The 17,767-nt window shown below is 41.1% G+C and overlaps 1 protein-coding gene across 1 annotated transcript in view; it reads left to right on the forward strand.

Moving 5' to 3' along the window:
• LOC143286059 (Fanconi anemia group A protein-like) overlaps positions 1-17,767 on the forward strand; it is a 108,555-nt gene that overhangs the window by 42,116 nt on the left and 48,672 nt on the right. Inside the window, exons 6-8 of the mRNA XM_076593604.1 lie at positions 4,115-4,308; positions 8,774-8,876; positions 10,150-10,421. Of these exons, the coding sequence (XP_076449719.1) occupies positions 4,115-4,308; positions 8,774-8,876; positions 10,150-10,421 (569 nt within the window). The remainder of the gene's footprint in view (positions 1-4,114; positions 4,309-8,773; positions 8,877-10,149; positions 10,422-17,767) is intronic.

Consider the following 17,767-nt stretch of genomic DNA (forward strand, 5'->3'; position numbering starts at 1 on the left):
CGTTCTGTATCTCCTATAGTTTTTGTGTCAGATTTTTTTCCCCTTGAATCTTCAAAATTCCCTGGCAAGGGGAGAGCACTTTTTCACAAAATTCTCCAGTGCTGAATAGTTTAGATACATTTCAAACTGAAATTCTGCTTCAGCTTCACACATACATTCCCCCCCCCCTCCTCCCTCCCACCACCACCCCTGCAACTCGGCTGTCCCTGCACCTGATCTCAACTGGACTGCCATATTTCGGGTTTTTTGGTGTTGTTTATTTGTTTGCCTGTTGTTGTTTTTTTAATTTAAGTTTTTGACAGTGCCATGGTCTAAAGCTAGGAGCTGTTCAACAGTTCACTTTTGGGGGTCCATCATCAGCAGCAATAAAGGGTCCAAACCAGAAACCCTCTCAAGAGCAGCAAAGACATCAGCACTGTTAAGACGGAGACATTTTGTGGAATTACATCTCCAAGAAACACAAGAAAAGACTACTAAGTACATTGTATATTCCATATTCCTATATGCATGCCAGACATGGACCCTCACAGTTGATTTGGAAAGAAGAAGAAATCAAGCCATGGGAATGAGGTGCAATTGCAAGATACTAAATATCAGATACGCTGATTGTATCACCAGTCAACAAGTACACTAAACTATCAAGTCCTATTGGACAATATGAAGATGTGCTGACATCAGTTGGGAAAATGAGGATGGTGTGGCCACTTAATAAGATTCAGTGGCCTTGCAGAAATGATAATATAGAGAACTGTTGAGGCTGAGAGACAAAAAAGTGAAAACACAAAAAATAACAGACTGAGAACAATTCAGAATGGATGTTGTTTGAAGTCACTTGTGGCACAGTTTGCCGGGTCCGGGGGTGCTGGGAGGATGGGGGTTGGGTGGTGGGCTGGGGGGGGGGGGGGGGATCAGATTTGGGACTTGAAGCCTTCCAGGGTGGGGCTGAGGGCAATCTCAGCAGGAAGGCTGTTACAATCAGATATTGACCTGGGGAAGAAGGACTTCTGTCTGTATAGAGTCCTGCAGTTGGGGGGATGATAAGTTGCTGGATGCAACCGTTGGGTTCCTTTGGGTGCAGAGGGGTTCTGGGAGGGCTTGTGGCACGTGTTGATGATGAGGCTTCCGTTGCGGAATTTGTAAAAGTTCATCAGCTGCGCCCTTCTCCATCGCTCTGTGAGGGGGGACCACTGAAGGGTCTCCAGCATGTCTTGTACACTGGAGGTTTTCCAATGTCGATGGGTGACCGAGCGGGCAGCTCGGCTTTGGATCGTTTCCAGTTTCTTGATGTCCTTCTCTATGTGGCGGTCCCACACAGAGGCATATGTGTGGGCTCCAGCTGAGGTCAGAAGTGATGGTGACGCCAAGGTACATGCTTACTGTATCGAGGGTGCGGCCCCTGAGAGTGTAGTTTGTAGGTGGGGGGTTCCTCTTCTGGTTAACTCACAGTGTCTGGCATTTGTCTGGATGAAAGCTCATGAGCCATCTCTGCTCCCACTCTGCAAGGTGGTCGAGATCCTTCTGGAGGGCTTGCTGGTCGCTAGTGGAGGAAACAGTTTTGTGGCACAGAGCGTCATCAGCAAAGAGACGAGCAGTGGAGGACAGTCCAGTTAGCATGTCGTTGATGTAGAGTAAGAATAGGCTAGGCCCAAGAACAGAGCCTTGGGGGACTCCAGACTCCACAGGAACAGGACTGGAAGTAGCTCCATCCACCACAACTGACTGCTGTCTATCCGAGAGGAAGTTCTTTATCCAGGTGTGTATTTTTCCTGTGATGCCCTTGGAATGGATCTTGTGGAGCAGGAGGGAGTGACAGACCTTGTCGAATGCCTTGGAAAAATCCATAATAAGAGTGTCTGTTTGTTTTCCAACCTCAAGGTTACGGATAGCTCGCCTAGAAGTCCAATGAGCTGGCTTTCACAGGAGTGCTGACGTCTGAATCCGTGCTGTGCTTCGGTGATAACACCATTCTCCTCTGCGAAGTTCATGACGGTACTCGTGATAATGTGCTCCATTACTTTGCACAGTATGCTGGTCAGAGGGATAGGATGGTGGTTTTCTGGGCGGTAGTGCTCACCTTTCTTGAAGACTGGGGTAACATTGGCAGTTCTCCAGTCCTTTGGTACTATGCCCGTTTTGAGGGAGCTCTGGTAGAGGAGTGTGAAGGCAGGGGCTAGTTCTTCGGCAAGCTGTCGCAGTAGTCTCGGGCTAATGCCATCTGGGCCGGGAGCTTTACTTGGATTCAGGTCCTTGAAGAGCTTGGTGACCTGCTGCTGATATTGTTAGAGTGCTTACAGTAGGGGAGTCTGACAGAGGCTGGTTCTAGAGGTGAACTCTTCTTTGCTGCATGTGATCTTCGGGCTGAAAGCTGAGTGGAATTGCTGGTTTAGTACTTCAGCCCACTCTTTTGCTCCTGTGACAGTCTGCCGTCTTTCTTTAGTGGGGATACACTTGCAACCTCAGTGCGTAGAGCTTTGATGTATGCCCAGAACTTCTTGTTTGTTGCTGGCTTCTCATCTGTGCTGTCTTTGAACATGTTTTGGGTGTATGCCCAGTAGGAACAGCACAGGCTCCTTTGGACATTGTGTTTCAGCTTTTTCAGTTTGGTTCACACTTCTGGGTTTCCGGTCTTTTTCCACTGTTTGTACAGTCGGTCTCATTGTTGGATCATCTTCAGGGTTGCATAGTCTACCTAGGGCTTGTTGTTTTTCCCGCCTATGTTTTTTTTTTGGATATGCTTCTCTGTCATGGAGGCGATACCTTCTTTCAGCGTTTGCCAAAGCTGCTCTGTGTCATAGAGTTAAGGATGAATGAGAGAAGGAGAAGATAATAAACTTAAAAAAAAAAAATTCTTCAGAAAGACTTAGTAGTGTACAGATAATCTAATGGAAAAATTCTGAGTTCTCTGTTACTGCTTAGTTATACATTGAGCAAGGTGTTTATTTCATGGTTGTTAGTTAATAGGCACCGTACATTCATGAGAAAGCGCCAAACAACAGAAAATCACTTCCTTCCCAGCCTTCACCTCCCATCCACAGTGCTGTTGTTACATCTGTGTCATACCATGTGTACACACTACACACCACCCCTGTACACAGTATACAGTGTACACACTACACACTGTCCTTGATGTATAGATGTTCAATCACAACTGGTCTCCTGAGCCAGAGAAAAGAAATGCTTGAAGACTGTTTTGTTATCATTATGCTAAGTTCTTATGAAAAAGTGAAAATGTCAAAAAAGTCAGTACATGCCAGTAATTCTGGTCAGGAACTATCAGTTTTGTAGGGAACTTCATTCTTCCACTTAGACCAGTTAAAATATTCTTGTAAGAAAGAAAGAAAGATTTTTCATTTGATCTGGTTTTTGTTTGTTCTTTTTTTGTCACTGTATTAGTATGTTAGTGTCAGACATTTGATCTTAGTATCATGATGAATCACCAATCATTTAATTTTCTTTTTTTCGCTGGGGAGAAGTTTCAAAATAATCAGCTAATGTTTTTGAACATGAATTCTATTCTCTAGATGTTTCTGCTTGGCTGGCCTATAAATAACATGAATGACTGCATATATGAATGACCTACAGTGTTGGCCTGGAAACTTGATTGCCAGTCATGAAGCCAAGTCCACAAGTGGATGACACTTGATTGGTCTCAGTCTTTTGTACGAGTTTTTGACTTGCTCGGCTGTGATGAGGAACCATTTGAGGCCAAAATCTTCCATGTGATATTTAGATTTATTATGGAAATTAAACCCACTACTTTATGAGTGATAGTGTGCGACACTGACGTGTGCGATGGAAGTAGGTTCAGTGCTTTCTTTGTTTTCAAAATCTGTTGTGATATGCATCAGCTTTGTCAGAGACTCCTATGGTACAGGGATTCCAGTGATCTGTTTTTTCTGTTGCTGTCTGGCAGGAGAATAACATTATGTTAATGGGACATATTCATTATTTGAACCAGGGAGTCAAAGTAGTACAATCACTGTTAGAGAAAAAAAATAGAAGCAGATTATGTATGAAATATAGTACCTTCACAGTCGAAGTTTCAGGGACTACATGAAAGTAGATGGACTGATGTCCAAACTGGGTCAGTTGTGTGATATCCTTTTTCCAACAGAACACCAGCCTGTCTCAGCACCATATTGTGGGTATTGCTGCCTTCATTGTCCACCTGGCCAACCACGTCACTCTGTTTCCTCCTGTGGTTGTCAAGAAGCACAATGGGGAGTTGTCCCAAGACACGTCATTTCTGTCCCTTTTCCTGCAGTCTTTACCTGTTAGCACTGGAAAGGAAATGGTGGAGACTCTCAGGTATGTACATTGACATGAACACAGGTAATGAAATGACTGGTTTCTGGTGTGATATGTGAAATGCATAGATGTAATGGACTGTGTGTTAACGAATTACATGAGTTGATGAAACCTGTTATTTGATATGTTGTTAAGTAAATTGAAGCATTGTTTATTGACTTGATTGTTCATATTGGAAACAAATTGCATTTGTTAAAGCATTCAAATTGGTAAGGAAAAGACAACAGAGTAGTATATGACTTGAGAATAAATAAACCAATGGTCATCTCACAATTTCAGTGGCATTACCTCCACACCACTCATCCCTTGTCTTCCATACAGGCCACATCCAGGTTTGTCTGTTACAATGACAATATGTATTTATTGTCCATTTCAACTCACTCCATGCTAACTACCATGATCAGAGTACTTGACTGCACAATGCTTGCATGTTAACCCACTTTAGTATGGAGAGTCCACAGTGCTGTGACATCTGGTGCCTGCCAGCGTGTGGTAAAACACATGGCAATTGTGGGGGCTGCCAGGTTTACCATGGGAACATGATTTTCATTTCTCTACTATTTCTGCTTATGGCTGAAAACAACAGCAAAAAACATGTTGATACATTCAGTAGTATGAAAAATTTGAAAGTTTAAAGTTTTGAAGTGAAGTGGCATTCTAAAAATGGCTGGCCACTATTTTGGCATTCTGTTTTGGGAGACACTGATGAAGAAAAATCAAATTTCAAAGGATACATTGCAGAAGATTTGGTGAATGTGCAGCCAAATGAGGCTGAGAGTGATCTGGATATTGACTGGGACGTAGTTGTTCAGTTCTTGAATAAGGATTTGTCATCAGAACTACTGGTTTTTGTGAAGAACTAGTGCCAAAACACACCTGCCAGGTGACACACAGCCATTGAGAACCACAGACTGATTCATTCTCTCTCTCTCTGTCTCTCTCTCTCTCTCTTTCTCAACAAATAGGCCATGGCCTATATTGAATAAAACATCCGTATCTGTATCTCAACAAATAGCAGCCACATGCATAATCTGTCTAGATTTTTATTCCTTTAACAGGAGAAAGAAAATGTTAACTTCATGGATCAACATTCATACTGAGATATTTCATGCATTTTGTTTGTGCGTTAATTTTGTAACTGGACAGTAACATTTTTCATGTACTATCATTTTGTGTTTGAACATATCTACAATGAATTTGGAACTTGAATTGTATATCTTCAGAAAGGATAGGTTTTGTTGTGTATAAGAACAGACGTGTGTACCATGTTTTGGACTCAGAAGGGCATACTTATGAAATCCATACTGAGTTCTGAACCCTGCCTGTCTCCATTCCCCACTTTTGTATTGTAATGATAGCGATGGATACTTCTATTCACACTATCCAGAAATCTGCTCTAGGTGCTTTACAAAACTTTTTTTTTTTTTTTTAACACAACTCATTACATCAGTGTTATGAACATGCACCAAAATGTGACTAATAAACTACACACACACACACACACACACACACACACAATGCATACCTACATTTAAATGTGCATTTAAACATACATATGTACAGACCAGCCGTCTTCCACACATGCACACATATGCACAGACACAAACACACATGCATAAACAGACGCACACACACACACACACACCACACGCGCATGTGCGCACACACGTGCGCGCATGAGCAAACATGTATGAACACACAGAAACACACATTTATACACATGCATGTGTGTGTGTACACATAGATATGTATACACACATTGACAAACACACCAGACACAAAGGAGTGGAACAGCCACAGCAGAACTTATAGCTGAGGGATGAGGTGAGTTTTGAGATCAGATTTGAAAGAGGTGGGGGAGTCAGAATGTTGCAGGTTATCAGGAAGCCAGTTCTGTGTCTTTGGTGATTGAAAAGAAAATGATTTGTGTCCGTTAGGTCTTACTTCAGGTATCTTGAGAAGTTGAGTATCAGAGAAAGAATGAAGCTGGTCAGACAGAATAGAGATATGGAGGAGTTCAGGAAGATACTTTAGGCCAGACCTGCTGACTGCAGAAAAAGTCAGAGTGGATAGCTTACAATCTATTTGATCAAAAACAGGCAGCCAGTGGAGAGTGAAGGAGAGGAGAAACATGTTCAGATTCAAAAGCTCTGGAAATGAATCTGGTAGCATTATTCTGAATTTGTTGAAGTCTTGTCAGATGGATATTTAGGAAGACCAGCCAACAGAGAAGTGCATTTATCCAATTTTGATAGAACAAAAATGCATACAAGTGTTTTGGTTGCATTAGTAGAGAGATTGTGGCAGATAGAACTGATTCTACACAGTTCCAGGTAGACAACTTTAAAGATATTTGAATTGTATTGCTGGAAGGAAAGAGACTGGTCAAGGATTTCACCAAGACTGCGAACAGAAGAAAGTGAAACATGTGTGCTAATCAGAACAGTCAGGAAAGGAAAGATGTTGACGAAACTTTTTTGGACAGGCCAGTATGAATCTTATTGTCATTTAGTTGCAGCTTATTGAGAGTCATCCAGTTGTTAAGGTCTGCAATGCACTCCTGTGTCAGAGTCACCAGTACATCAGTTTCAGCTATGGAGACTGACTGATAGGGTCTCTTCAGCAAAGCTCTCATGTGACATCGCATGACGGTTGATGACATCTGACACAGGAGCCGCATACAGAACAAAAGGAACGGGACCTAGAACGGACCTCAGTGGGACACTACATCTCAAGGCAGATACACTAGGGTATCTGTCAGTTACATTCACTTTCTGTGTAAGATCTGACAGGCGAGACGTGATCCATGCCAGTGCAGTGCCTCCCCCTCCCCCACCGCCCACCCCCCCCGCCTCCTCCCTGCTCCCTGACCACCACTCCTTGTTTACATATCACGCTACTGTCATGTTCTTTGTGAACAACAAGATGGTCTTGCTTGCGGCCTCTCCCATGGAGTGCACAAGAGTCCTGCGAACTGCTTTGAGTTCCAGAACATTTATGTGCCACAGGCACTCCTGTATGGACCAAATCCCCACTGCATGCAATGAGTTTATGTGAGCTCCCCACCCCAGCAAGGTGTTTGTGAAGAGTGCCACTTGAAGTGTGGGTGGGGCTGTGGGCACCCCCTGTGTCAGAAGAGGGGAGAGGAGCCAATCTGATGTTGCCTTGAGGAACCACTCTCCCAGACAAATCTGAGTGTCCAGTAGCCTCATTGCCCTCCAAAGGGGGCACTTGAGAACCCAGCCCAAAGAGATGATGGGTGCCATGGATTTTATCATGCCCAGGTGCGATGATAGTGTCTGCATTGTTGCCCGGGAGAAACGGCACAACCTGATCGTCTACGTGTTTCTTCCCTTTCCAGTCCTGTCCAAGGTGGTCTGGAAAGCAAGATTGGAATGTCTACAGCTTATTCTCATTGCGCCCAAGTAGCTGGCTCAGCCATGGTGCCTGTACCTCCTGGATCTGACACATTCCTCCTCTGGAACTTCAGGTCAAACCCTATCTGCTGCAACAGCCCCACTCGGGGATCCCTCGTTTGAAACCTCAGTTGCTTCACATGCACACATGGCTTCTCTGAGGTTCAAATTGCCTTTGTAAAATTAGAGCCTTTGATACTATCAGGATAGGTCTCATCACAGACATTCCTCTTAGAGTTGTCTTCTCATCTCCATTAATGAGAATTGCAAGAAAGACATTGCTGCCAGTACTATTTCTTGCTGGGTTTCCCAAGTCACTCTCAGAGATTACTCTTGGGCTCACAGAGATCTCAGCTGTTTGAATCCCAGAGCACATGAGGTGTGGACCATTGCCACTTCGACCACTTTTCAGCACTCTGTGCCTCTGTATCTTAGAGGCAGCCTTCTGTTGGTCTGAGAATCCCTTCTGCCTCAGGGATTTATGTATGACCAGGGTGGATGGTACCAAGGGGATTTCCTTTGTCACAGCTAACACAGCTGTTCCTGTTACAAAGGCACCCCGTTTGAACCAGTAGGCACTGCCCACCTCCATTTGCTTTGAATTCTGCATCACTTTGACATGTTACTGTTCATGACACCAAAAGGAAGAGTTTGAATTGTACTCCTGTTTGGTGGTATATACTCACCATGTCTAACTGAAATATACACCCGTCCGTCCCTGCGGTCACTGCCGTGGCCCACATGGGGCGATTCTTGCTGGCCAAGGAATGAGTCATCACTTGTCGCCGTTAACAGCTTTTGATTGGCTAGAGCAGGGCGGATATGTATGGGTGTCTTTTCACTGTGTTGCCATTAAATCTAGCCAAGCAGAGTAAACCTACAGTCCAAGTTTCCATCAGTTTGACATGGTAAGTATATTTCACCAAACTCCTCCTGTCAGTTTAAGAATAGTTGAACATTTATGAGATCTGATGTTTGTAATTTTATGAAAAACCGATGGTGGTGAATGGTATATATTTTTGTCATGCCAACTTTACTGATTATTTCAGGTTTCTGGCAGAATACTTGCAGTTAGTCTTCCTTGGGTTACGTTCTGGCATGATAGACTACAGTAAGCTGAAAGCTGTCTTGCCTCAACAGTTGATAGTGATGGTGGGTATAGAAACTACTGCGTGATTTTCTTTTCTGTAGCCTTAATGAAAGTTTAGTTAGGACAAATACTTTCACATGTTAGATTTTAGACATGTTGGATTTTTTGACAGTAGTTGAACTATTTGCTGATGACAGGTGCATTTATCAGATACTTTGTGATGTGTTTGGTTTGGTTGCTGACAAATTGTGGAAGGACCCTTATAACAAAGAAGTGGTGTAGAAATGTGGCTATTCAGAAGAGGAAATGCAGTTTCAAATGCATATGTGTGTGTGTGTGTGTGTGTGTGTTAAATTCCCTATATTTCTGTTTGCCTATAACTTGTCACATAACATTTTATTACAAACAAGGATTGACAGAAACCTCATCAGAATCCATTGGAGAGAAATATGCATAACTAGTTAGAAATAATTGTTATGATGCCATAGATACAGTATAAACACAAAGTGCATGTTGTACATAGACCTCATCTTACTTATTTTGAAGCACTTTATCTTTGTGTGCTATAACTAGTGAGTAAAAACTTGGTACTTTAGTATCTTCATCTAGTTCGTGGAGATTAGGACTGGAGTACAAGTGCACATGCAACCTTTACGTCTTTCTGTTTGCGCTTTTCCCATCTCCTACGCTTTTGTGACCAGTAGATATGTCTGGTAATATGGCATTTATCATTGATGCTTTCATTTTCAAAGCTTTTGTTTGACTTTTTCAATGTAGGATAACAATACTATTTTTCCTCAGTGAAAAATGGTCTTGTTTAAAAAAAGGATGGCATTATCCTGTCCATCACTTGCACTCCTCTTTCTTTTTTACTCCCCATGCTCATAAATTTCATTTTGTTCTGCACTTATTCTTTACATCACTGGCTTAGATCGATCAGACCCACCTGTACTTCATGCTGACATGATCTGATATTCAGGAACACCAGAAACAGTGCATCTGTAAGTAATTCACCAAACAAGCAAACATGATAGTTGATTTAATTTGGACTGTGTCCATCCTCTTTCTTTCTTCCACAGTTGTGTGCATTTATGTATTACCTGCACTGGATCATCAGTCCTAGTTTCTTTAACCGATACGTGGCATCCACATGAAAGGCAAGATACAGTACAAATGAAAAAACAGACCAAGACATAAGGAAATTAACCTGCACACTCAAAGATGATAGCCAAGAAGGTATTATTTATTTGCTGTGTTGTTAGTTATCCATGTTTCAGTTAAATTGTGATGCTCAGAACTATTTTTACTTTAAATGTCAAAATGTTTTGATTTCAGACCTATGTCTTGTGCTGGCGTGTGTTTCCATGGACTCAACCCAGTCAGTGGTCAGAAATATCAGCTCCACACTCCTGCCATTCTTCACAGGCAAGAAACAAGGAGACAGAGTTTGCAACTAAACTTGATCACTGTGAATCTGTCGTGGCTGTGCTGTTCGCATCAGAAAAGTTTCAAGAAGTTATGAATGTGAATGGACCAACGCTAGAAGATTGGCTGCATCATGAGTTGGGAGTCAGCCCAGCAATGGATCTTTTGTCCTCCCAACAGAGGTGTGTACCACTACAGCACAAGTCAAGCTGCACTGTTTTTGTACTTTCATCTTTGATGAACACAATGTCAAATCACTGACTGTCATTGAAAACATCTTTGAGATGGCTTCTTCAGCCACACAGGCTATATAATCAATATTAACCTGTTCAGTGCCTCTTAGACCTCAGCTGACATCCAAAACAAAGTGTCGCCATAGGATCTATAAGATGTCCACTAATGTCTTGCATCAATTCTGATTTTTCCCTCATTGGAGGTTGGTTCAAGGAACATAATATGTGACCCTGCACGCGAAAATCATGGATAAGTCGCAGCCACACATTTCACGCTACACGCTGTGAAAGTGACCAAGGGCTAAAAATATCAAATTTCACTTTTTCGTATATTCACATTCTGTAATGTTTTTTCTACTATGTCCTAAAGTATTATATACAAATATAAAGTAATTCTACTTTATTTAAATTTTTTCCTGTTGGGACATGAGGGTAAACTTTAGGAAATCAGTGAACTCTTTTGCCCCACTTTCGAACACAATTTCGAACAGAAAAAATTGCGTGTCAAGCGTTAGAACATAACCTCCAGGTTGTAAACAGTCTCTAGTCCTATTTCCATACTGTTCTCAATCAGTTTGTTTGTGTTTATGCGTAGTAATTCGAAGTTTTTTGTGAGACCGCATCATTTGAGCGACTTATCCATGACAGAAACTGGCCGACGCTCAATTCATCACTGCTAAAACTTTTAGCGCCGAGTTCAGTTATTTCCAAAAGTAGCATGCTTGTACTGTCTACATCTTGATTTTCAGTGCTCTCCGTGTTTTGTGAAAGCCACAATAATTGCCTGAAGTAGGTGACTGTGACTGTGTTTTGTGAACACGAAGCACAATGGCGATGCAGAAACTGATGCACACAGATATCCAAGCTGTTGTCGGAAACGATGGATTTCACCTCGCCAGAACTTGTTGAAGCAGTGACAGAATACTTTGGTGATGAAAAATCATCAGAAATTGATGATTTTAGCAGTGACGATGAAGAAAACCAACCTTTGCCGGAGGAGAATGGGGATGAACACGAAGACCGAGACTCTGGTAAGTTTGCTTCGCCACCATCATTCACGAAGCTTTTGCTTCGAGTTTTAGTTTGACGCATTTTAAAAATTTTGTGAATTTATGGTGAACTAGAATTACTTACATGAAAGAAATAACATGTGTCGTTTGATTACTGTAAATGTTAACCCGACTAGTTGGAAACATCCACCTAAAAGTAGTAAAACAAGTGACAGTGTTGAGAAGTGGATGCTATTTTTAGTAACAAACTAGGCAAAAGCTGCACTTGGGAAAGCTCTTCACTACCAGTCAAAGATTATCAGTAATCATGGCATGTTTTCACACTTTACTGAAGGTGTTTGAGACATTTCACAGTCTGTAAGTCTGTAAAGAAAAAGAAGAAATGTATAATACATTTCAGATGCTTGAGAATGTGTAATCAAGTGTTTATTTGTGACTATTTTGTGCAGTCACTGTCAGTGTGTGTGTGTGTGTGTGTGTGTGTGTGTGTGTGTGTGATGATTGTGTCAGCCTGTGTATTGTCTGTGTGCATACATGATGTTAATTACATGCATGTGTTTGCATGCATGTATGATTTCATGAGTGTGTGTGTGTGTGTGTGTGTGTGTGTGTGTGTGTGTGTGTGTGTGTGTGTGTGTGATGATGATGATGATGATGATGATGATTGTGTCAGCCTGTGTATTGTCTGTGTGCATGCATGATGTTAATTGCATGCATGTGTTTGCATGCATGCATGATTTCATGAGTGTGTGTGTGTGTGCATGTGTGTGTGTGTGTTTGTGTGTGTGCGCTAATGCTTTTTATGTAAGTGTGTTTATGTATGTGTGTATGCTTGATTTCTTCTTATAATTATCAGTTTCATATTTGGCAAAATTTTAATCATTACTTAATTGTACTCTGTAGGTCTTACTTACTGGATATCTTTTCACCTATGGGACTTCAGGAAGACCAAAGAAAACCAAAAGATGACAAGGTGCACAGAATAAACTTCACATGTGATTCACTGACTGAATTGTGTTTCTAAAGTGTGTGGATAAATTTGGTGAGTACTATTATGTTATTGTTTTGTTTTGTATCACCTGCCTATCTTCAATAACGGTGTTATACGGGTACACTCCGGTGTGTCACCACAGATATAACACATGTATACAAGCCATCTCATGCAGATCAAAGGTCACACATTCCTGTACATTGTCAGAATGTTTGGAGTGATTCTGACTAGTATTTTTTTTCTACAATTTTTTTTTCGAAGTGTGAAAATGCGAAACATTGCCCATTTATTTCTCAGTGTTTACACCCAGTGAGCATGATTTTGGGATAATATTTTGACAAAACAGCAATTATTTGGTGATACTGAGTGCATTTCCAAAGTTCTCTGAGTCTTTCTTGACATTTTGGTACCAGTCACTTGCTGTTGAAAATTCTTATGAAAAAGTCTTAACTATGTGAATGTTCCCAAACTTTAAACCCAATTTTCTCAGAAGTACATCAGCGACCACCAAGAGACTCAAATGCATGTATCTCAGAAACTAATAAAGATAATTGAATTCTGTTTTCTGTGTCTTATTTAGAATTCTCTCTACTTTCAGATAAACCTGTTATCTCATTTTGTGAATTTTGACCCTTATCCATGATTTTCGCGTGCACCATCACATATACTCTGAATGGTTAGTTTGATGTTTCTAGATTATGAAAATATTGGTTAAATGAGCTTACATCAGGCAGAAGACCCCTTTCTTCTCAGTAATAATTTGCCAACTGGTGCATGTGGAGCAAGCATGGAAAGGGGGTTGCGATACATGCAAAACAGGTTTTGAAAACTGTGTCCAGGAAAGACAGTTGTCCCAGTCAGCGAATTTACACGATTGTGCAAGCTGGGCTCATGATTATGGATAGGTGTGAAGTTGAAGATGTATCTCTTTTGTCTCATTTATACACAAAGGTCAATGACAGTGACAGTGATGAAAAAAACAGTGCATTTGATGCTAGTTCAGTCCATCTTGGCAGATGTGGTGTAGCGTATATGGATTTGTCCGAACGCAGTGACGCCTCCTTGAGCTACTGATACTGATACTGATCAGTCCATCTATCCAGTCAGACATTGTTTTTGAGCGGATGACTATGACTGACAAATATGTCCAGAGTAGCATTTGGAAGAGGGAGAAAAGAAGGAGAGGTGATGTGAGACGATAGGTCAAATGCCAGTCAGATGGCGGGGATGAGCCTGAACATCAGTAATCTGCTTTTTCACTGAATGCTGCCAGAAATAGACAACAGCCAATAATCTATGATGTTCATTAAACGCAGGGTTGAAAGTGCACTGGACATGAAACACATGCTTTTTTAATTTCTTTTTTTTTTCTTTTTTCTTTTTTTAAACACTATTTGACTGAATCAGATGGGTGACTTGTTTGTAGAGGAGGTAAACTGGATGTACTGCAGACACTTCAATCGACCCAGTTGCAACCTGGAGTGAGTGAGAACTTTCCCCTCTAAAAGCCCTTAGTTGTCAAAAAGTTTGACTGCTCATTTACTGAGAACATGATTGACTTTTTATGTTGACTGTACCCACGTTTGTCATTGTTGGGACAGTCATCCACTTTCATGCCTATTTGAGTTTTATGAATTTTTATCATAAACTTATAACCTGTTTTGTTTTCTTCAACAGGTATAATCTGACAACAAGCATGTAATTTCCAGCTGCACTTTGTTCATTTTCATTTTGGATATCATGCTTTGGAGGTGGAAATAGAAGACTTTTTTTTTTGCACAGAAATTTTTTTTTACCTTCAAATGCCTGAACAGTTATTTAAAATCAGAACAACTTGGAAAAAAGGCCACATTTGGAATTCACATTATCATTTTTTTACATAAACATTTACTTTCTGTCTTTATCTCCTAGTTTTTCTGTTAGATTTAAAAATAAATCAATTACTCAAGAATTTTGAGTATATATATATATATATATATATACACAAAAAATTCCCTGGCATTGAATGGGCTAATTGAATTCTTAAAAAAACCCAACCAAACAACACCGGAGCACACAGAGAACTTCCCTTAACAGGTACGCTTCATGTTTGTCAGATACAAAACAGTGTATTGATGCCGGTGAATTTCTGTTTATATTCCCTTTGTTTTCTAAGTCTTGTATTTCGTGTTTTGCTTTTCTTATCTTGAATAGTTGGTTGAGTTGAGTTCACCATCGCCTAACAGGTTTGAGGTGATCACTCTGCTACTTTTGGCTTTTTTCGTTTGATACCTGTTTCATCTACTGTGTTTGTTCCTGTCTTCATCATGGTGTGGCCACCATTTTGGTGGGTCCTGTTCCACCTGTTCATGCTGAATTTCAGACTGACACTCAGCTTTACCCTTCCATGCCAACCAGCCAAGCAGCATACACTCAAATCTGAGTACCTTTGACACACCAGACAACAGTACACACTGCTCTCTATGCCAGTACATGCGTACCAAGCTTCTAGTTTACAACCATACTTATCTCCCTTCCCAAGATGTCGTTGTCCAGCTTGCAAAACATGGCCTCTTCGTTCCAGATTGTTTTGCTCGTCCCCCCCCCAAAAGCGACCTTTCAGAGGAGGCAGACATAAGCAGGGTCACTGTATTCCTGTCATATCATCTGGACCACAACTTTCACAGGCAATATAAACTGTTTCCTGCAACCACAGCAATATATTTTACATTCCTCTCACCCCTCCATCCAAAGATGATTCAGACAGTCTGTTGAACATTGTTTATTTCAGTGCCCAATCATGCAAAACAAAAACTGTGGAGATAAGAGACCTTATTAGTGATGAGAACATGGATATTTATTTTATAACAGAATCCTGGCCTGTGAAAATGGTGATGATGCTTTGATAGCCAACCTCACTTCACCCACCTACAAGACTCTGTCTTTTCCTCGGATTGGATGCTGTGGTATTGGATGCTGTGGTAGTGGAATAGGCATCATGTTTGCTGAACATTGTGAACAGTGTTTGTTCTTTAAGAAATTGTCTTATCTATCCTTCGAAGCTGCAGAAATTTACTTGTTGTTCACAAATGTTTCTATCTGTTTCATTTGTTTGTATTGACCACCTCCAAGTAGATTGAACAAACTTTCAGATCACACTTTCTTTTCTGAATTTCCCGATCTTCTCAGTTCTTATGTTTCCAAATCTTGCAATCCCATTCTTGTTGGTGACTTAAATGTGCATTTTGAACTCTCGTCACACAGTGGATCTAAACAGCATTGCAATTTTTTTGCAATCATAATCTTATCCAAGTTATTGACGAACCCACTTATAAACATGGACACACACTTGATTTTCTTGTAAGAGAAAATGAAAACCCTCTCCAATCTGTTTCTGTCACAGACTTGGCTCTCTCCGATCACAAAGCCATTTTCTTCAGTATTTCAGTTCAGAATCCTCCACCTCAAAAGTATTACATCAAGCCTAGAAACTTGAAAAAAATCGATACTAGCTCTTTCTCTGAAGATGTCATTGAGACAGCTTCCTTCTTGAAATGTGACTGTTCTGACTTCAATCCTTTGGTAATTTCAATCAGGTTTTACATGACATACTGGATTGTCATGCACCTGTGTGTACCAGATATGTAATTGACCATCCCTCAGCCCCTTGGATAACAGCAGATATCAAAGCTGCCAAACGGAAGCTGAGGCAGTCAGAGAGAAGGTAGTGATCCACTCATCTCACTGTTCACCGCCAAATATTTACCTAGCAACGCCCCTTTCTTAAGTTATATCACTCCATAAATAACTTCAGTGCCAAAAGTGAGCATTTTCATGCTCGCTTGTCTGAATCACAGGTTTGCCCTCTGATCTGATGATCAGCCTTCAGATGATCTTAAACAATCCTGCCAGAGTTCTTAAAAAGTCTGAAAAGATCATGTTACCCCTCTCTTGCGTCACCGTCACTGGTTGCGCATCTGTACACACCCCAGTACAAAATTGGTGTATTATCGCCATTTCGAAGGTTCCCTCCCATCTTACTTATTTTCTGTCTTTCATATCAACACTCCATCCTGTTCTCTTGGGTCTTCTGGAGAAAAGCTCCTTCGAGTCCACAGAGTCTCTTCAAAGACATTTGGTCATAGGGCTATTCAGCATCAAGCACCTTCTGTTTGGAATTCTCTTCCTCTGGATTTCCGGCACTCACCAACTCTGTCTTCTTTCAAAAATAAACTGAAAACCCACCTGTTCAAAATAGCCTTTGGATGTGACGAAACATAGTTCTTTGTCTCCTCCCACCCTCTGCACTCCCCTTGTATTTGTATTTGTATTTCTTTTTATCACAACAGATTTCTCTGTGTGAAATTCGGGCTGCTCTGCCCAGGGAGAGCGCGTCGCTACACTACAGTGCCACCCATTTTTTTGTATTTTTTCCTGCGTGCAGTTTTATTTGTTTTTCCTATTGTGTCCCCCCTCCATTGTAGTATTCCTGTGGTGTGTGTGCTTGTGGGTTGGTGTTTAACACGTACATGTGTCTGTCTGTATGTGTGTATGTGTGTCTCTGTGTGTATTTTGTGCCCTTTTCCTGCGATTATTCATTTATCTGCTATTTGTAGTATTAGTGTATACAGATTTTGTTTTCCACTTATATGTCTTCATGTGCTCTTGTGTGGTATAATGCACTGTTATATGTGTACTGTTTCATGTGAGGCACTTAGAGCCCATCTATGGGGAGTCTGCACCATATAAATACAATATATTATTCTAGTATTATTATTATTATTAATTATATGTTTCATGTTTTCTTCACTTTGCTTCTTGAATTATGAAATTATGACAAGTCTCATTTTTTGTCACTATCTTTTTTGTGTGTGCCGTTTCCTCTTCAGGGCGTTGTCCGTGGATGTAAATGTCTATAGGATTTCATAATGAAGTATATGTTTGCTATGTTATGCATCCTGAGTCTGGATAGAATTGGATCTTCCAGGGTGAGGTAATTGAAATTGCTGTGGCACTTTACACAGTGCAGTTCTTTGACAAGGACTTATGGATGGGAATCTATCACACAGTGCAACTTATTGTCATGGACTTCTAGATGGAATCACACAGTGCAACAATTTGACGAGGACTTCTAGACAGGAATCTGTCACACAGTGCAGCTCTTTGACAGGGACTTCTAGACAGGAATCTGTCATACAGTGCAACTCTTTGACAGGGACTTCTAGACAGGAATCTGTCATACAGTGCAACACTTTGACAGGGACTTCTAGACAGGAATCTGTCACACAGTGCAACTCTTTGACAGGGACTTCTAG

The sequence above is a fragment of the Babylonia areolata genome, chromosome 9 (genome assembly GCF_041734735.1).
Source record: "Babylonia areolata isolate BAREFJ2019XMU chromosome 9, ASM4173473v1, whole genome shotgun sequence".
Taxonomy (NCBI): domain Eukaryota; kingdom Metazoa; phylum Mollusca; class Gastropoda; order Neogastropoda; family Buccinidae; genus Babylonia; species Babylonia areolata.